The sequence below is a fragment of the Engraulis encrasicolus genome, chromosome 11, assembly GCF_034702125.1.
Source record: "Engraulis encrasicolus isolate BLACKSEA-1 chromosome 11, IST_EnEncr_1.0, whole genome shotgun sequence".
Taxonomy (NCBI): Eukaryota; Metazoa; Chordata; class Actinopteri; order Clupeiformes; family Engraulidae; genus Engraulis; species Engraulis encrasicolus.
Window position 1 is genome coordinate 43,198,878 of NC_085867.1, and position 21,628 is coordinate 43,220,505.

Genomic DNA, 21,628 nt, shown 5'->3' on the forward strand with positions numbered 1-21,628 from the left:
GGCGCTGTACTCAAGACAATGCCATCTACTCTCCACTCTGCAGGATATTAGGCTACTTAAACATCCCACATGAGATGATTCACTTACAGGTAAATTACGTAGTTTTGACATATTTTTTTTTAATCAGCACTATACCATTAGGTCTCTACCATCAATATCATTCACACATTGTTGGGCCCCACCCCAAGCAGCCTGAAGGACCATTTGATAATTAGGCCTAAAAGCTAATCAAACCAACGTGAATATGCAGGCAGCAATCTTCATTTTTGTGGGCCCACTTACAGTATTTCTCAATTGGTTTTGTACATTTCTGGAATCTCTCTCGCAATTTTCAAAACACAGTATTCATTCTCAAAACAGCTTTAACAAATGGCAAAACACCATGGATGACCTGCAAAACCAAGTCTCTTCCTCAAAATCCTTAGTTTGTCTTCCAAAACCAAGTTTTTGTGTCAATGAACGCGTCAGTGCCAGCAGAATGGTTAGTCATTGTGTCATAGTGTATGGACAAGCTAGTCAAATCGATTTGTCATGTTGTCAGTTGACTAGTACACTCTTGAGGATGTTTTCTGAAGCGAAATGTTGTTTAGAATGGATGGAAAATGTTGTAAATTCGACTTTATATTGCATTGATCAGGTAAGATTGTACTAGATATACATTTAGAGTATGACATATTTATTGAAAGGTTTTCTCATTGCAAAATCAAAAAATAGTCAACTCTGGTTGAGGTGACAAAAGGCACCCTCTACCATCCCTTTTCACTTGTCTTGCAGGCCCATGTGGAAAAATATAGAACTGCAAAGCAAAATAAATGTGAAATAATACACTGGTATTGTATAAAGTGTACTTATTCTCTTGTGAAATTCTAGGGAAATATTGTAATTTTGCGTGGAGCGTAATTATAAAGGGCACATGAGGCATAGAGTAATGTAATGCAGTACAGTGCTTACTGTTGTATTGCATGCTTGTTTCCTCTTTCCCTTCTACTGCTTTTGATTAGAGAGGGTCAATATTTACCTGCGAGCAATTCACCAATACAGATCACATTTATAGACACAAATCCAATGGAAATTATACAGTGCTTAACACATTATGGCAGCTTGGTAAATCATTTTGCATGTCAAGACTTACACCATGACATAGCGCCTAAATGTTTTGGGGTTTGAGATAGCTTTGTGTATTCAGTGACAATGATTTTTGAGTGATATGACAAAAGCAATTGCTAATGTACAAAAAAGCTGAGAATTGTACATAACCATCTGCATGATGATGAAAGCATTTGCTAAATGCTGAAAACTATGAGAAACGTATTTTACCATGTGCACAGATAACAGCAGGAAGTCACAATTGAACAAGACGTTTTGAGAATGATAATTCTGTTGTGAGAAATGTACAAAACCAATTGAGAAATACTGTAAGTTGTTGCCATGGCATTGTGCGTTGTATAATGTAGAAAGATCAGGAAGCGCGCTCAACACCTTGTCTTCTTGTACTTTACACTGGGTGCTTAACTTCGTCAATGAATGAACTCAAATCTCAAAAGAAAGTGAATAAAGAAGCACTCATCAGATTTCTTTTTTCATTTTTAATCGCCTCAGAGTGATGATTGTACCATTTATTCTATTCTATTCTGTTCTGTTCTATTCTATTCTATTCAAAATTTACTCATTTTTAATGTGGCTCTAGAGCCTTAAAATCACAGATTAAATATTGCTTTATAAGATGAGGTAAGTCATGTCATGAGCACAGGCATGGTTTACCACAGAGAGCAGCAAGTGATTCACTCACGAGCTTGGCTGCAACAGAGTGTAGGCTCGAGGTGGCATAGAGATGCACGTGGGGCGTCTGCCAGTGACCATGTCCAACACTCGTGGGAGTGGTTTCACACATTGATTCGCACGCATATCGTGCAATCTCAAGGGCCCTTTTTACCACCTGCTGAATTGTTTTAAATGATGTCTTAATTTCTGGAATGAAACGTCCATAGCGATGAATAATTGGACAATCTCGCCTCCCTCTCGTGCTTTTGAAGACAAAAATGGGTGGCATATGGCAGTGTGGCATTCTGCCACTCACCTGACACACACACACGCACGCACGCACACGCACCCTCGCGCGCGCACACACACACACACATTCGTGATGGCTCAATTTGGTCACTCATCCAAATGGACATCAGTGACCATCCGCTGACTCGCGACCAAACAAGACCCAACGGTTCTTAATTATTCACGCATCAGCAAAGGTCACTTTTTTACATTACGAGAACTGCTGGCCCCGACTCCTCTCTCAATCTATTGGCGCTTCTTCATAATTTACAACTTGGCCGTGGGGCGATGCGAGGGCATCGACATCATCACACAGCGAGGGGAAAGGTACCAATATCGCCACGCTCTCAGTAGTAAAGTCTACCAGCCAATGGGAACGGCGCGGGGCGGTCCGGAAAGCATCTCTCCGTATCACCCATCCTCCTCTTATTGCCATTGCACGCCGTATGTTGATGCAGTCTTCAGCTGCACGCCGTCCGTTTCCCTGCCAATGGACTGTACGGTGTCGCTTCAGGTGCAGCATCATCTGGCCGTGTATCCTAACGAGCTGTTCCAAGGATACAGGCTTGAACTACAGGTACGGTCACTATGTGCTGCATGGAGGTACCTTGGCACTTAACGGTGTAGCTTATTGTTATTCAACGTAGTAGGTTTTTTTTGACAAGTGTTGTTTATGAGTCTCTATTTCTGTACAGAGGGCTGCGTAAATATCGGTTGCTCTTCGTGCCAAGTATAGAACTAGCTCGGAGACGAATTGGATGGGTACTGTTGAACATTTAGGTCAATGTTATTGCATTGAGGATAAGTGGTTGTCAAACGTTGTCAACCACACAGTTGTTGTTTTGAACCTGAACTCTGTTTTTGAGAAGCCTCCTCTCTTCCCTGCATGAGAACGAGTTTCCACACGACGCGCGGCAGTGCAGTGTGCTATTTATTATTTTGAGAAAGTTGTTCAAACAATGAGTGGCTAGGTAGGCCTGTGTTGTCAATGTTTTAACGGAACGAGGTTGTTTCCCCCATAATAGCCTACCACATACCTTGTTGAAGAGTTCAAGACAAGAGTGTGACCTGGTGCCGTCGATCGCCACTTTTTCCTCATAGACAGCCCACTTGTTGTTTACAGGTGCTTATACTAAACTCTGGGCTGTGCACACATCCCCGTCCTATCGGGTAGGGCTCAGTTTCAATTGATTGATAAATCATAAATCAAATAGTATGGACAGTAGCATATCAATATGGAACGATATCTTCGAAGTTTCTGTCATAGGTCTGCTTTTAAGCTGTGGCATGTTACCACATTTCATCACGGTTTTCCACACCCTTTCCACACCATTAGGAGCAGTAGAGCGAATTGACCAAATCCCGAGTTTAATTTAGATTATTAAATAACCATAGGCCTATTATCTCAAGGTAAAGCAGATCGATGTATCAGCGCCTCAGATGAATACAGCGTGGCATCTCTCCCTACAGTCTACAGAGGACCTTCACGGTGCTGATGATGGGCTCCATGAAGGATTTCTGAGCAGCCGCTGATTTGATTAAGTCAAGTCACAGTGGAGACTTGGGGACCGAAACCCTTTGAAACGATCAGTCTCCATTACATACAGTAGCACTCTCTCTCTCTCTCTCTCTCTCTCTCTCTCTCTCTCTCTCTCTCTCTCTCTCTCTCTCTCTCTCTCTCTCTCTCTCTCTCTCTCTCTCTCTCTCTCTCCAGTTCCACTACACTGAGGGCATAACTCCCCTTCTCTAATCCGGTTTGCCACTCTTTTGATGACCTCTGGGGCAGCACAGCCAAATTCACCAAGTTCCCTTTTTCACAATGTAGGATACTATGAATCAGAAGCAGAACTGGCTTTACCAACAGGCAGGCAGACTAGGCAGTTGCCTTGGGCCCCAGAAAAACTGCCCACTTAAGGGGCCCCCAACAGTCAGTCCTGCCATGGTTAGTGACAGCTTAACCCCTTAACGCAGAGCCTTTGTTATAACACTACTGTCACCAAAATTGTGGTGGCTATGTCTTAATCTGTTACTTATGGCTCTCTGTAATGTCATAGCAATGTTGTTATGATGTAGTTTCAGCAAATAGTGAATAGGCCCGCGGGCGACCGCATCTGCAGTAAGAGGCTACAGAACTCAAGAGGGCCCTATGCTTATATTTTGCCTAGGGCCACAAAATGGGTATAACCGGCACTGATCAGTGTAGTACTATGCAAGTAGTTGGAGACAAAACACTGGAACTCAACCCCTATACGATGTGCAACCTAGAGAACGAAAAAGTGTTACTCACGCACAGGGGAAAACAATGTAACGGTGTGTACAGTGTATCAAACAATGGAGGCTATATGACACAGTATATCTCGTGCACAATATGTGAATGTTTCTGGTAGAATTTGTCTGTGTTTTGTGTATCTCTCAATGCTGTTGAAATGGATCTAGCTTATCCTGTAAGTGTATGCATCCGAATCCAAACTTGTATGCTGTATAACACACAGCAAATAATGTAAACAATAGGCTACAGTTCATTTCATATGTAGTGAGTAGAGCACGTTGTTGTGAGCATTTAGATCACAATCAATCACTGTTTATGTCTCTCTGAATGTTGTTGAGGTGGATGTTAGGCTTAACCATATCCAAGAGTAGGCGTGTGTGTATGTGTGTGCATGTATGTTTGCGTGTGAGTGTGTGTGTGTGTGTGTGTGTGTGTGCGTGTATGTTTGTGTGTGTGTGTGTGTGTGTGTGTGTGTGTGTGTGTGTGTGTGTGTGTGTGTGTGTGTGTGTGTGTGTGTGTGTGTGTGTGTGGTGGCGGCGGGTGGGGGTGTGTTGCTCTCGGGTTGACTGCTGTAGCATCTCATCGGCATCCATACAGCACACTCGGATGGATCAATCATACTAAAATGATTATTGATTTTGGCCAGGAGTCAAGGCTCTCGCTCTCTCTTATTCTCTCTCTCTCTATCACTTTCTCTCTGTGTGCATCCTGTGTTACAATTGTGGAATGTTACAAAAGTTGGGAAGAGAACGTCAGGCAGAGAGAGTAGAGAGAGAGAGGTTCCATTGGCCCATTGTTTCCGGGTTCTAGAATTGCAAGGGGGAGGGGGGAAAATCCCCCTTTAGGCAGACCTAAGGACTGTTCTATTCAATGCTAGGAGTATTATGACACACCCCTTAAGGCAGACCGGAACCTGGTCATTTTAGGTGCCCATAGCAAGCAACCTATTACATTGGCATATCTCTATATACTTCAAGAATCTGACGTCAGGGCTGGACTGCTAATTTGGCATACATAACAGGGCAGGACTGCTAATTTGGCATACATAACAGGGCATGCTCCTGGTGAGTCCCCAGGGGTCAGTAATGGTGTTTTTGTTTGTTTATTGGGTTTTCTCTCTTTTGTTATTATTCGCAATTTACCTTGTGTCCCAACTTTTATGGAGTTGGGGTTTGTAGTAGTAGACAGTGGTAGACTGAGTCAAGCAGGATATAGTACGGAAATAGCTTGTATGTGTGAGGTAGGTGGCAGCTTAAAGGAGAATTCCTGCCATTTCACAAACATATCCCATCTGATGGAGGCCAAGGAAAGTTGGCTAAAGGGAAATGTGGGGAAATTTCACGAGGGCTGTGGTAAGTTTGGGTCTTGCGCGCATTTCCATCAAAGCGGGCGTTTCGGGCAAGCTTTAAACCTTCTCTAAAACTCTTAACCCTTTATCAAAATGCCCTTGGCCCCAAACAAATGAAATCCATTTGTAAAAGGGCCTCCCTCTCCTCTCATCTCCTATTTCCCCTCTCCTCTCCTCTCCTCTCTCCTCTCCTCTCCTCTCTCATTTCCCCTCTCCTCTCCTCTCTCCTCCCCTCCCCTCCCCTCTCCCCTCCTCTTCTCTCCTCTCCTGTCCTCTCCTCTCCGCACTGCACTCGTCTCCTCCCCTCCATTTCCCCCTCTCCTCTCCTCTCCTCTCCTCTCCTCTCCTCTCCTCTCCTCTCCCCTCTTCTCCTCTCCTCTCATTCCGTCCTCTCCTCTCCTCTTCCATTTCCCCCTCTCCTCTCCTCTCCCCTCTCCCCTCCCCTCCTCTTCTCTCCCCTCCTCTCCTCTCTTCTCCTCTCCTCTCCTCTTCGCACTGCATTCGTCTCCTCTCCCCTCCTCTCCTCTCCTCTCCTCTCCTCTCCTCCGCACTCGTCATCAATACGCTCGTCTCCATATGATGCGTCCTGCATTACCAGTGCAAAGTTGCTCTCCACACTGAATACAAATGAGGAGACCCCTGCAATGATTACACGCCACACGTCGCACGGCCTTAATTTGATTTCAGAGACACGGCTAGCACATCGTTTTGTTCATTTTCCACGCCCGCCTCGCCTTTTTGGCTAAAAGGTAGATGTTTCGAAACACATTTTCAACAGAAAATCACGTTAAAAGAATAGCCTAAAACCCTTTTGCGGGGTTGAAGTCACCACCACATAAAAGCATTAGAAGATGAGGAAGAAAAGTCCCCAAGTCCTCTGCTCCCCTTTATGAGATGCAAAGATCCTTATCAGTATTCAAATTTCTGACTGCTGTGCCCTTGAAAACAGAAATGTGCCCCAAAGCAGAGTGTTTTTACTTTGAAGCAAAAAAAGAAAGAATCTGGAGCATCATAACATCCCCAGACACCTTTCCTGATGACAATGAGTAAATTATTTCCCAGGAGAGCAAACTATATACTACAGTGAGTGTATATAGCATTTCTGTGTTCCTCGTGCAAGGTTGTAGGTAAATATTTAGGATATGATCCAATGTACAATGAAGCTGTTTGTATTTATGGATGAGGTCAAAGGAGGCGTCTGTGTTGCCAGTGTGATGTGTGCCCAGTGTTGCAAGTTAAGGCCCCTATGGGATCTTCAATGCACACAAGCAATTCGAAAGAGGATTTGAGTTTTTCACCCCTTCTCCCTAGTGCAAGCAAGACTGGAAAAGAGAGAGAGAAAGAGGATATAAAGAGACAGGAGAGAGAGAGAGAGAGAGAGAGAGAGAGAGAGAGAGAGAGAGAGAGAGAGAGAGAGAGAGAGAGAGAGAGAGAGAGAATGAGGATAGGCCTATAAAGAAGGCAGGGAAGACAGAGATAAATGTAGAGACAGGAAAGGAGAGAGAGAGAGAGAGACAGAGAGAGAGACTGCTGGCAAGCCCTTTGACACTCGCTACAGTAGTAGTGACAAATGTATCCGTCATCATATCATTCAATCAGTATCATTATTCTTGTTCCTCTGGGCTTCTCTCCGACGGGGGGAATCCAAATGTCAGGGAATTTCAGCACTGGTGGTGGCGCTCGTCGTGGCAGTGGTGGCGGTGGCAGCAGCGGGGTGCAGACAGGGCATCCGCAAGATCATCTGTCACTGTCACAAAATACGGTGGCATTGCAGGGGGCAGGTGTGGGGCAGCTTCACAGCTTCTGCATTCATTTCAGCACTCATTGGAAGGCCTATAAATATACATTACATCATGGGTGTGGATATCGTTTAGGTGTTTGGGTGGGTGGCGGGTGGCGGAGTCCTTTTACATGGTGGGGGGCGGGAGGGTAACAGTATATGGTTGTTATGTTTGGGTGTGCAATTGTACAAGGTCGCATGTTTGGGTGGTGGGTTGAGGGTTACTGATGGTGAGGGGCTGGGGGTGGAATGTGGTAGCATTAAAGGACCAGTTCAGTCAATTTTAATATGCTGTTGTATTGCTCACACTACACTTGACTTGTCAGTACCCGGTGATGCCACCTTTTTCGTCTCAGCCCTTTCCGAGATATGAGCTATTCTAATGGGGGCAGCGTTTGTTTACATTTTTAAAAAAATGAACATAGGCCTACCCCAAATATTTTCCCAAAAGGTACCACTGTTTGCTAGTTGTCGTTGTCTGCTGATGTTTTATAACCTTTTGGATGTTTTTGGGAATAAATAAAAATGTTTTGTTTGAAATGTAAACAAAACGCTGCCCCCATTACAATGACCAGGATCTCGGAAACGGCTGAAGAAGAAGAAAAAAAAATCTCAGGTACTGACAAGTTCAGGATAGTGTGAGCATTACAACTGCATGTTGAAATTGACTGAACTGATCCTTTAAGAAGTAAGTGGGAGTGAGAGATGGGGTTGGCTTGGGAAATGACCTGGGCTGGACTCGGAGCGATAGATTAGGTATGGGAGGTGGTATTGAACCTGGTACCGTTTGTTGAAAGTCCTATATTTCGTCGCTGTCAGGCAGAAGCCTCCTATCTCCACTTCTCATTGTTTTTTATGTATTAATTTATAAATCACTATTTTCTAAATAAATAATCATTGCAACATTAAAGTTGGCTACTAAATTATTTATCATACACATATACCCATGGAGACTGACCAGTAGTACTGTCTTATATTTTATAATGAATAAAGAACGAATATAAAAAAGTAAAAATAATTGTGGAGATACAAGGTTTCTGCTGGACAGCAGCGATTTGCATTACACTCTACTGAAAATGTGTTTCTTAACTATTTGATTTTGTCAACATTATTAGAGTCAACCTCAGTTCCTTTTGCCTCTAATTGTTTTTGGGAGTCAGCTGACTCTAATGACAACCCAAAATGATCAAACAAGTAGATCAATAAGTGAAATTACCTGTGGTGAGTGCTGCAGACACCTGGTGAGGCAGAACAAGGTATTCTGTTCTGAAGCACCACTGGCTGACACCTACTAGGCGAAACCAAGCTATATGGTCAGTGCTGATCGCCAGCAAAATGCTTCCACCATCTTATTAAAGTCTAGGGACTGTGGAGAGACCCTTCATTTGACCAGGGGGTGGCGTATCCGGTGGGGTTGTAGGTTAATCATTTAAAATTTTTAAGAATATGTACTATTATGACATCACGTTGGGAGTTCCGCAGGCTCATAGGAGTCTATGTAGAACCTTGGAATCCTAGGGGAGTTCCCCCAACGTGATGTCATACCTGCAACCCCACCTTTAAGGTGAATGCTGCATTTTTCATTGGGTGTTTATACATGGGTTCTAAATTTTTGTGTTCTCCTGACTGCGCAAAAATGCGTTTAGCTGCGCACAACTCAACCTCTGATTGTTGGAAACCGCTGTCGGTCAAAAAATTAGCTCACATGGTTGGCTTCCAGTGTCTTGCTCCTCCTCACAACATCATGTTTATAAACAAAAAAAATCCATCTATTGGTAAGATAACATCATTGACACCTGTGGTTGAGACGAACGAACGCTGTGCTTCTCATTGAGATTCTCATTGTGCTTCTCATTGATTTCTCTTGGTTAAGATGAATGCTGGTGTTTTTCATTAAGAGTTTGTCGGTAAGATAACGTCATTGACACCACTGCTTCAGATGAATGCTACTGCTTTTCGTTGAGTGTTTATCGGTGAGATAACCTTGTTGACTTCACTTGGCTTTGCATCAATCTGTGCACCTGAGCATGCACAATTTGACTCATTAAGCAAAGATCAGCGCCTGTTGTTACACCTGAGGATGTTCTCAACTGTAAGCAGCACAGGCTGTAGAGCAGTGTAGGCAGCTGCCGCTGCTGCACTGGAGTGTAGGAGGGTGTTTGAGTGCAGTTGTTCACTAAAAACATAGAGATGTTTCTTTTTTTGGGGGGTCTTTTACGACTTTATTGATGATAGGACAGTTTGAGAGGGGGACAGGAAGCGAATGGGGAGAGAGACGGGGAGGGGTCGGCAAATAACTAAGGAACTAACGACATATTTCATTATACTACAGAACTTTCAGCACATTGAGTTTTTTGCACTAAACATGAAGAATCCAAGACCATTATGGTACATATGATCAGGGCTGCTGACAGCTTTCACTGGGCTCAGGACAACTGGGCCCCCTATCTCCTTGGGCCCAGGACAACATACTGTACCCCTTTGCCCCCCCCCCCCCCCCCTGTCGGCAGGCCTGCATGTGATAAACAAAACTGCTCTATAAAGGTTTAATGAGAAATACGTTGACATAAAAAGATACCTGTAATGTTGCCATGACTTGAATGTATTACAGTTGTGGTCTTTTTTTCTTTGCACAAAGACGCAAGACATTTAGGCACACAAAAGTTTGTGATGCAGCCAATTTACAGTCTACGACTTAAGCTGTCAAAATATGTGCTTTCAGCCTGTACTCTGCAGAATGCAATACACAACACAGATGAGGGGGCCACATCCATCTTGCCATTTAAGTGAAATGTTCATTGATCGATTCTTTATTATTTTGTTTGAAGAATACAGAGCCAGTTCTTTTCTTATGACCATAGATCTTAACAAATACATTTTATTCCCCAAGCTCTAGTTTTAAGACTCGCAGTTCCAAAACCTAATTACAAATTCATAAGAGATGCGAATCAATCGAGAATCAAATGATTTCGAGTGGCTTTGTTCTCTGTGTAGGTAGACTGCTGTTGGCCCTGTGAGCTTAGCTGTATGCGCTGTACCAAGACACAGCTATTACTCACACAAGGAGAAGAGTTCTGCTGGTATACGGAAGCAACATGATCTCCAAAAATTCTGTGCTCCTGGACACGGATGTTAAGGACACAAAATCTGTGTCCAGGAGCACGGATTTTGGGAAAATTCTGTGTTCCTGGACACAGAATTATTTTCCGTGATGGACACACAGAAGTTCTCTCTCTATACTAACACAGTTCTATGTTTCCACAGTCTTGTGTTTTCTCAGGATTTTTCTAATTTCACATATTTTTCTCAAAAAAACATTTCTTACTGACAGGTTAGGGTTAGGGATTGTTTTGGTCTGGGCACAGCTAGTATTCTTTCATTCATTATATGAATTTCATAGCCTATCAACCAACTGGAAAAGATATTTCTCAAAAATATGTCTTTAATGACAGGTTAAGGTTAGGGAATGTTTTGGTCAGGGCACAACTTAAATTGCTATAGCATTATTTTGTTCAGGATTAGCATTTGGTATGTATTTTCTAATGATAGAGTTAACACAGTGCTGTGGGAATATAGAAAAAACTTCTGTGTGCCCATCACAGAAAACAATTCTGTGTCCAGGAGCACAGAATTTTGGCAAAATCCGTGCTCCTGGACACGGATTTCGTGTCCTTATCATCCGTGTCCAGGAGCACGGAATTTTTGGAGATCAGGCTGACGGAACAGAGTTGTTGCTGTAACATCCATTCTTAACAAGCACAACTGAAAACAGGAATGTACCATGGAGAATACCAGCTGTTGCTGTTAAAGTCACGTAACATCCAAACGACATTGAAAGTAGTACTTTTTTTCTTAAACTAAAGGACACTAGCCAATGCAATCTGATTTTAATTTGTTCTCTCTCTATCTCTGTCTTTCTTTCTCTCTGTCCCCTTCCCCTCTCTCCGTCTCTCTCTCTGTTGGTTTTAAAGATGAAGTCTACTGAAGTGGATCAGGCGCTCTTCACTGACTCCTACTGCAGAGTATGCAGTGCGCAGCTCATCTCAGAGTCCCAGAGGGTCGCCCACTATGAGGTGAGTAATGTCAGTCACGCACTGGGAATCTTATTGTGCATTCATGTGCTCTCGGAAACTCATATACGAGTCTCAGAAACTGGTGTATACAATTTTTCAACGAGTTTTCTCAGTGGTTAATAATACCACATGGGTGGCGTAACGCTCATGTGTGTTTCCCAGGTCTGTGATTGGTATTTACCATAATTCCCAGAGCACATGAATGCACAATTATAAGCCAACCAGCAGTTTCCAAACGGTGGGTCGGGACAACGATAAGGTGTTGTGGAGGTACGGCAGGGGGAGGTTGCGGAGAGAAGGGACTGTTTGCAAAAAGCCTTAAAAAGATGCGTAAGCTTTCATATAACCATTCCATAAATCATTAGAAACAACAATATTCACTGGTGTGGTTGGTAATGTATTTATTTTTTTGCGTTTTTCGCAGAAAAAGTAAATACATTAAAATGTAGCAATGAGTACAAAATAAATGTTTGCCGATTGGAATACAGGAAGTGGGGGTGGATTGGAAGTCATACAACTATCCTTAGGTAGAAATTGGGGTCCCAGAAGAAAAAGTTTGGGAACCACTGTTTACACTCCTAGCCAACCACAGCACTCGCTCCCTCCCGCCCTCCCCTCCTCACGGCTGCGGGGGTTTGGATTTCAATGTAATTCATAAGGGTTAATGTTTAACGGTTAAATATCATAAAGGTTACATTTTTTCCAACTCTTCTCATTAGGCTTTACACAAGTTTTAATGCTACAGCACAGTATACTATGCATTACACATGAAACAATCTGCATACTCCCTTATTCACTCACTCGTGGCTGCCAGGGTTTGAGTTTTTGGGTTAATCTTTTTTTCCCATCTCTTCTCAGTTGGCTCAACACAGGTTTAAAAAAAAAAATGTTTAAAATATTTTTAGGGGCTTTTTTATGCCTTTATTTGACAGGACGGTCGAAGATGGTGACAGGAAGTGAATGGGACAGAGATACAGGGGAGGATCGGGAAATGACCCCAGCCGGACTCGAACCAGGGTCCCCGTGGGTGGGCATGCAAGCCCAAATGTGGGGGGCTTAGCGCCCTGCGCCACAGCGCCCCACAAGTGTTTTTTTTTAAAAGATATATTTTTGGTCTTTCTAGACCTTACTATGGACAGGACAGTATGAGAGGTAGACAGGAAGCAAATGGGGAGAGAGGCAGAGAGGGGTTGGTAAAGGACCCGGGCCGGGAATCGAACCCGGGTCAGCCTCAGGGCAGGCTAGTGCCCTACCGGATGGCCACGGCAGGGACAGCTCTACACAAATTAAAATGCTCAAGTACAGTATTTGTGTTTCAAATGAAACATGTAACACTGCTGCTATCCAGAGTAAACACACATCATCTATGTGGGTATGAACATGCTTCTGCACCAAGCACTGTATGTGGGCAGTTTTCATGTGAGAGCTGAGAGATTGAGTCTCTGTGTGTGCGTGCGTGTGCGTGTGCGTGTGTGTGTGTGTGTGTGTGTGTGAGAGAGAGAGAGAGAGAGAGAGAGAGAGAGAGAGAGAGAGAGAGAGAGAGAGAGAGAGAGAGAGAGAGAGAGAGAGAGAGAGAGAGAGAGAGAAGTGTGCCCACTCACATGTATTCAGTGGCTGAGTGTGCATAAATGTGCGCGTGTGTGTGTGTGTGCACACATGCAGTTGCAATCCCTGTAGTTATTCAACATGACTACTGGTGTGATGATTTATGAAAGACAGTAATTATGGCGAGAAAGGCAATTTCAGGGATCCAATGACCCATGCAGCCTTCGCCAGGCTCATATGGGATGTCAGTTAGATAGATGAAGTTGCTTAAAAGACATGGTGGGTTCACAATAACCCAGTTAACCAACCAGTGCCTTAATGTTTCCAGTTGAACACTCAGTGGCCACCATGCAGGACTTAAAGGGTTAACTTATACAGTATGTGATGAGTGCGCTTCTGCCCATCGTATTTATTTACTTTTATTTCATTTGAAACGCTGTTACAGTACCAGCGAGATGGATGGCGAGTGGTCGTCGGCGCACAGTTCACTTGTTTATGTAAACAACAACAACAACGTGATTTGTTATGAATCATCATGCGCAGCAGATTAAGGCAATGGGAGGCTCATGTCAGCGGCTAAATTGCTCGGAATATATGTGACCTTTCCGTGCTGCTGTGTAGGCCTATGTGATTACCACAGAGGCACGGGGCGTAGGCAATGAGACGACGCTGAGTTGAACACGGTTAAGATGGTCTGTCAACATCCTGGCAACTTCATTTCATTAAAAAAAATAAATGAATGTATGCACATCGTAGCTCACTGTGGGATACATGCCTGATGAAGATCCTAATGGGTTCGAAATGTCTTAAATAAACTAGAGATGCAGGATCTTAAGCAGTGGATCCGGTATCCGGCAGTTACCTAAAAATCAGGATCTGGTGCATCTCTAGTTTTTACGTAGCCTAGGCTTTTCAATCAACCCCAATCGCTGCATGGAGAGAAAGCCCTTTGGAAGCGGCCAGTGCAGGCAGTGTGACAGTAAGCCAATGAGTCTAAAAAATTGTTTGAGCCAACATAATAAAAACGGCCCACATGTGTGAGTAGACTATGTGTTTCAACCCTTTCGCAGGATCCGGCAGGATCTTAAGCAGTGGATCCGGTATCTGGCAGGATCCTAAAAATCAGGATCTGGTGCATCTCTAAAATAAACCTTTCAGTCAGATTTACAGCGCGAAGACTTACAGTATACTCTCTGTAATTTCAGTTAATTTGCCCCAACTCTTGCTCTCTCTCTCTCAATCATATTGTGCTGCACATACCTGATGAAGACCCCGATGGGTCGAACTGTATGTTATAAAGGTACCATGTGCGATTTTGATGTGAAGTGTATTGCATGCAAAAAAAACACCTATTGATACCATAAGAGTGTGCAGATATAACCTACTGGCATGTCCCAACCAAAGCTTATGCGTAGCTTTCAGTTGGAGTTGCAGTATGCGGACTACTACTCTCTCTTTAGTCTCAGCTAATTTACCTTCACTCGCTCTGTCCCTGAATAACCCTGCACTGTCGTCTTCTTTTGTTTACATCACCTAGCCAGCGCAATACTGTACGCGTTTCATATTATTTTCAAAAGTCCTGGAGTCCTGTTTCTCCCTCCGTGATGTTATGTAAGTCAGATAAGCATATTGCTTCACGTTGTGGGTACAGGGGAAACAGTAGACACAGGAGAAAAAATATCCATGCAATTGAAATCCTTGTTTTCGATTATTTCATGGAGTAAAACAGAATGATGCAGAAAAGAGTAGAGAGAGAGAGAGAGAGTCTGAAATAAGAAATAAATATATTGAGCCTGATCCTGAATTTTGTGGTCTTTTGATGGGAATTATATTTTTCACAGGATGCATTGCACACATACTACTGTATAGTATATTTTAATATAGCCAGTGTTCTGAGCAAGCGATGTAAGGAATTTTTGATTATGTAGTCTTAATATATCCTGATGAGAACAGTCCTATCCACCGAGGATGGCAAATACAGTAGAAAAATGTCCCCATCATATTCTGCAAAGTTGTCATTCTCCTGGAAGGAGCAGTAGTAGTAGCTCAGATGCACCACGCTCTTCCGTGTGGTGCGTCTCCAGGTGAATAACTTAGAAGTAACTTCTGCTGCTGTAAAAAATAAAAATAAAAATAAAAAGAAGAAAAGAAGAGAAGAGAAGAAAAGAAGAACCGGAGTGCGATTCACTTTTTTCATTCTGGAATGAGCAGTGACAACCCTGTGCAGGTGGCATGTAGAGCAGCAGGGGTTCCCAACCTTTTCCAACGTGGGGCCCACTCGAAATTGTCACAAATGTTCGGGGCCCACGTCTGACCCAATAAAGAATAAAACTCAAATAAATCAATAGCAACACACACCAAAATATGATTATAATTTGTAGAAAATTATTTCAAGGCCCACTTGGAATACTTTCAGGGCCCACCAGTGGGCCCCGGCCCATAGTTTGAAAATCACTGATGTAGAGTATTCAGTGTTCAGTAAGCCAACTGATCTGCCAGTCTCATACTGGGCAGACAGCAGAGGGAAAGGTCACCTTTCTCCAGCTACGTAGCATCCAACAAGGACAAACAGACATACAGGCACCCTTCTAACCTGACAAGAAATGTTGCTGGTGTTCACTTGAAGAGACCCAATCAGCCTTGTTTGATGACAAAAAAACCACTGTTACAAAAACAAACAGTATTTTGTCTCCTCACAGGGCCAGAGAAAAAACTATACAAATGGCCTGTTGGTTGTTTACCCTACTGATAAAAGTATTTCTAGTTTCTTTTAATATCTGAAACATTAAGCCTTACGTACTGCAAAATGGAAAGGAATGAATGGAATAGATGTCTTTGGTGTACATTTCAAGGGATCCGGCCAACCTTCTTTGATGATGGAGTTTTTTTTTTCCACATTTGTCAGGGTAGTTCACAAACAAGCACATTTCCTGTACAGCACATGTCTTTTGTCACCTCGCCTTTGAAGTGGAGTTCAACCTGTGTCTCATCCCCTACCCTGGGAGGGGAGTGCTGGCGAACCAAAGAGCAAATTGCCTGCCTCACTCGCTGGCTCTCTTTTGATGCACCTTCCTTGCACAACCCCTAGGCAGGCAGGCAGGCAGGCAGGCAGGCAGCCTTCTGCAAGGGAAGTGGTTGCTGGCGTTAATCAGATGGAATGAAATTAGCGGGGAACTGGGAGGCAGGTGACAGTGATGTGAGAGGAGTCAGAATCAGTGCTGTGCTCCGAGGCACGCATGTCACGCACGCACCTCCCTAGCGCAATGGTTCTCAAACTGGGGTGGGGGGGGGGGGGTCACGCAGTGTGCTGTGCTGTGAGGCACGCAGTGCACGCACGTCCCAGTGTGAGGGAGAGAGAGAGAGCAGGCTAGCGCAATAGTTCTCAAACGGGGGGGCAGGACCCCTAGGTAGGGTGCGGTGTGCGCGCCTACTGCAGGGACAAGAAGGGGCCGTTTGCATAAAACCTTGAATGTTGTAGGGGCAGCCGTGGCCTAGTGGTTAAGGAGATGGGCTTTAGATCAGTGGATTGCAGGTTCAAATCCCACCCTTACCATTCCCCACCACACTCCATGGCTGAAGTGCCCTTGAGCAAGGCACCTAACCCCACACTGCTCCAGGGACTGTAACCAATACCCTGCACTTAAAAAATATGTGTAAGTCGCTTTGGATTAAAAAGCGTCTGCTTAATGTAATGTTGAACGTGAGCTTTGATTTGATGCAACCATTCAACCATACATTGGTTAGTAGCAGTATTTACTATGGTTGATACGTGTATTTTATTTTCCCCCACATTCAAATAATGGGGCAGCCGTGGCCTAGTGGTTTGAGAGTTGGTCTTTCAATCTAGGGGTTACCGGTTCAAATCCCCCCTGACCTCTCCCTACATCTCCATCCATGGCTGAAGTACCCTTCAGCATGGCACCTACCCCCACACTGCTCCAGGGACTGTAACCAATACCCTGCACTTGAAAAATATGTGTAAGTCGCTTTGGATTAAAAAGCGTCTGCTTAATGTAATGTAATGTAATGTAATGTAATGTTGAACGTGAGCTTTGATTTGATGCAACCATTCAACCATACATTGGTTAGTAGCAGTATTCACTATGGTTGATACGTGTATTTTATTTTCCCCCACATTCAAATAATGGGGCAGCCGTGGCCTAGTGGTTTGAGAGTTGGTCTTTCAATCTAGGGGTTACCGGTTCAAATCCCCCCTGACCTCTCCCTACATCTCCATCCATGGCTGAAGTACCCTTGAGCAAGGCACCTAACCCCACATTGCTCCAGGGACTGTAACCAATACCCTGAAAAATAATAATTGTAAGCCGCTTTGAATAAAATGAAAAGCGTCAGCTAAGTGAAGTATAATAGTGAAATATAATGTAATGTAAAAAATTTAATATGCAAAATTAAGGGACAAAAAACATTTGTAAGATGGGAGTAGGTGGGTTCTGAAATATTCTTAAGGGTGAAATGGGGGTCCCAGCAGAAGAAGTTTGGGAACCACCACTACGCTTTCGCATGGCAGCTCAGAGAGGAGAGAGTGCAGAGCAAGTCAGCACAGCAGATTGGGATCAATTAGCCCACTGCTGTTCTTCTTTGAAGTGTCCCACAGAGATGATGTAGGCACACACCCATTTACACACACCTCACACGTGTGTGTGTGTGTGTGTGTGTGTGTGTGTGTGTGTGTGTGTGTGTGTGTGTGTGTGTGTGTGTGTGTGTGTGTGTGTGTGTGTGTGTGTGTGTGTTGTGTGTGTGTGTGCCTGCGGTGCACTGCACAGTCATATTCACACACATACTCAGTGCAGTGACGCACACAAATGTGTGTACTCATGCATGCGTGTGCGCCTGCACACACACACACACACACACACACACACACACACACACACACACACACACACACACACACACACACACACACACACACACACACACACACACACACACACACACACACACACACACACACACACACAGGATGGGGACACCAGAAGAAGGTCTTGTAACCACTTGGGAGGATAAATACATTTACAAGGTACGATACATGAGAAATAACTTGGAATTTGAGACAGCCGACAAGAGACATGCTGATCTGCTTGGCATAGCGTGGCACGGCATGCAGACTCACACACAGGGCCGCCATGAATTTTAATTCTACTTTATACACCTCTAGGGCTGGGCTGGGGGAGAAATAGGGCCGGGGACTTTTGGCTTAAAGGGGCCCCTCATAATTAGTGGCATAATTAGAAACTTACTCACCGGTGCGCCCTGTACCCTTGTGGGCCTTATTTTCAGAAATGTAAAAAAAAATACAAATGGTTTTTTTTTTAATATCTCTGAAAATAGGGGCCCACGAGGGGCCGGGGCCCACCGGGAAATGCCCGCTATGCCAGATGGCCAGTCCAACCCTGTACACCTCTCTGCTTAGTGGCAAAAGCAGTTCAGTGGGAGCCCAAATGAAGGCATCACATAACAGATGAATGCTGAGTACGTGTCTGCTTTAGGCGGTGCCAGAGGCAGGGTGGCTGTCTGGGGCCCTGGCCGGCCGCTGAAATTGGTCTCAGTGTACCGCCCCCTTATCCCTCCCTCTTGAACCGACTGATTTTGTTTGCGCTGAAAATCAGAGCAGTTGAGAACAGAAAAGGGAACCAAGTAAAACATTGTTTTTCTAACCGAAATGTGACAATAATATGGTCAAACGTAAGATAGTATGAATCGAATGAGTACAAATGGTATGAATCGAGTCGAATGATCACTTTGGTTCCTAGTGCTATGGGAGCCGGCAGTGGCTATGACCATTCAGATAGGCTTTGAAAGAGCTACTGAGTCTTTCTCAAAGTGAAGTGTCTTAGCCTTGCTAGGACAAGTAACGCTCATTTGCGCCCAGTGTATCAACGTATTAGTTACACTAAGAACTAGCTATTGGATACTCTTTGGTGAAATCTGTGACAAATGGACGTTACACGTCCTAGCAAGGCTAGTGCACTTCACTTTGAGAAATGCTCACTGAGCATTTGTTCAAGTCATTCACTACATTCATTAATTATTGACACAACCTGGTGGGTCACCTGTACACTTTACATGGGTGGTTTCACTAATTACTTCAGTTAGTGTTTCACGGGACGGGAGCAATTAGTGAGTAAGGGGGGTTGTAAGTTCTAAGTCAGGTTACAAAATGCACTGCGTTGAACCCATCCTCCGAAATAGAGATATCAGCCACATGACTTGGATGGAAAATTATTTAGATTTATGATTGTGTGGATTTAATGCACTGTAACCACACACCAACAAAACGACAGTTGCAAATGTGACTGAAAGAATGTGGCTTACATCTCCAGTCACAGAACAAGTTTATGAAACATTTCATAAAAGTCTTATTCTATCTGACTGTCTGACATTGGGTGTATGAGAAGCATTCTCCTTTATATATACACGACTTGTGGTCAGACACTGTGGCGCCAGAATGGTAAAAAAAAAACATGCAATAGACGGTCTGAAAATGTCTCCTCCAGTGACATTGTAACAAAGATTTCTCAATACACTGTAAATAACTTGTCTTTGCTGCATGGCTTTGTCTACGGCAGGCATCTCAGTGAGCAGCATAGTGATCAATAAATCCCAGCATTGTTATTACACTTGGCTCAGCATAAATACGCTACTGAGATGCCCGTATGGTTTTCAGAAATGATGATAGTCACCTTCCAAACAATTCCCCTCCGTTTCAGATAACGGTCGATGAGAAATGATTTGCTCTTAAATGTGGGCTGTTTATTTCTGTGAATTCCTCCAGAAATACATACAAACCTTTAGAAGAGATGTCTATGTTGACTTTTGTTGTTTAAGGACAGTATTTACCATCCCTCTCTGTCACTTTTTTTTTTTTTAAAGGGACACTGTGTAAGATTTTTAGTTGTTTATTTCCAGAATTCATGCTGCCCATTCACTAATGTTACCTTTTTCATGAATACTTACCACCTCCATCAAATTCTAAGTATTCATTATGACTGGGAAAATTGCATTTTTCATACAAGAAAAGGGGGATCTTCTCCATGGTCCGCCATTTTGAATCTCAAGAAATAGACATTTTTAGCTGCAAAAATTACTGTACTTGGGCCATACTAGAAAATATTAGTTTATTACTTACTAAACTTTCGTGAAAAGATCAAATTTGGCAATAAGCAGCCCAGCTTCAACGAGCAACTATTTGCACTACCTTTTTTGACCATTTCCTGCACAGTGCAGCTTTAAGTATCTTTGTGGACTTTTCGCCTTTATTCTTGACAGGACAGTGAAGGACAGACAGGAAATGAGTGGGGAGAGATAGACTGTGAGGGAACGGCAAATGACTCGGGCCAGAATCAAACCCGGGTCGCCAGCGTAGCAACCCAGTGCCCTACCGTTATGCCACGGCAGGGCCTTTCTGTCACTTCTTAATCCATATTCTCTTTTTCTTTTTTCCAGAGTCGAAAACATGCAAACAAAGTGCGACTCTACTACATGCTACACCCGGCTGATGGAGGCTGCCCAGCCAAGAAACTCCGGACAGAGGTAACCTCTAGTACTGGCCTCCAGATGGGAATATGAACAGGGGTGAGTTTCTCAAAAGGGAAGTTGTTAGCCTGTTAGCAACTTCGGTAGTTGCCAATGGGAAAATGCAATGAAAGCAACGAAGTAGCTAATGTAGTAAGCAACTTTGGTTTCGAGAAATTCACCCCAGAGTTGTATAAAGTAGAAATAGAATAACTATTACCGATGTAATTACAACACTAGTAGTATGATATTACAAAGTTAAAACCATGTAATATCATACCACTAGTGCTGTAATTGTTGTAAGAGTACTTCTACTTCAACTCTATACAACTCTGATTATGAAATGTACAAAGCGGATTCCAAAAAAGTTGGGACACTTTGTATTTTGTGAATAAAATCTAAATGCTGGCATTTTTAAAACATCTAATATGTTAATAAGGTAGAGCATTATGTACAGACAACATATCAGTTGTTAAAGTTGAGCAGAATTATTGTTTTGAGGTAATTATGTGATCATTTAAAATTTGACCCATGCAACACATTTCAAAAAAGTTGGGACAGGGCCAAAACATGTTGTAATAGTTGGATAAAAATTACACAAGGAAGAATATTTTAAAAGGAACTATATTGACTGCCAACATGAATGCACAAATAAAATACCATCACATAGAGGCTATGGCACTCAGCAGCGAAGATTTTGAGGGACTAATTACTTATCTATTACACAGAAAGATTGAATTATCAAAATTGCTGGCATATAATGCCTATTTCCGTAATATAGAGTTCTGTGTAATCATTGCACGAGTTATGAGATCATGACATACTCGTGGTCAATAAGCAAACTATGACACTCCAACAATGACAGCTCTCGAAAAAATGACCATAAACACAACACTTGATTAATGCACATGATGCAGACATTAAACAGTGTTGAGTGCGGAAAAGCTCATTATATGGACCTAGGAGACATATGAAACTGCCCTCTGATTACAGAATGGTCAATATTTAATCCATTTTGAAAATTATGG

The 21,628-nt window shown here is 43.4% G+C and overlaps 1 protein-coding gene across 1 annotated transcript in view; it reads left to right on the top strand.

Moving 5' to 3' along the window:
- Positions 1–2,539: 2,539 nt before the first annotated feature.
- Positions 2,540–21,628, top strand: part of LOC134457761 (zinc finger matrin-type protein 4-like) — a 98,485-nt gene continuing 79,396 nt past the window's right edge. The window contains exons 1-3 of the mRNA XM_063209734.1: positions 2,540–2,626; positions 11,418–11,519; positions 20,532–20,618. Coding sequence (XP_063065804.1) covers positions 2,540–2,626; positions 11,418–11,519; positions 20,532–20,618 — 276 coding nt within the window. The remainder of the gene's footprint in view (positions 2,627–11,417; positions 11,520–20,531; positions 20,619–21,628) is intronic.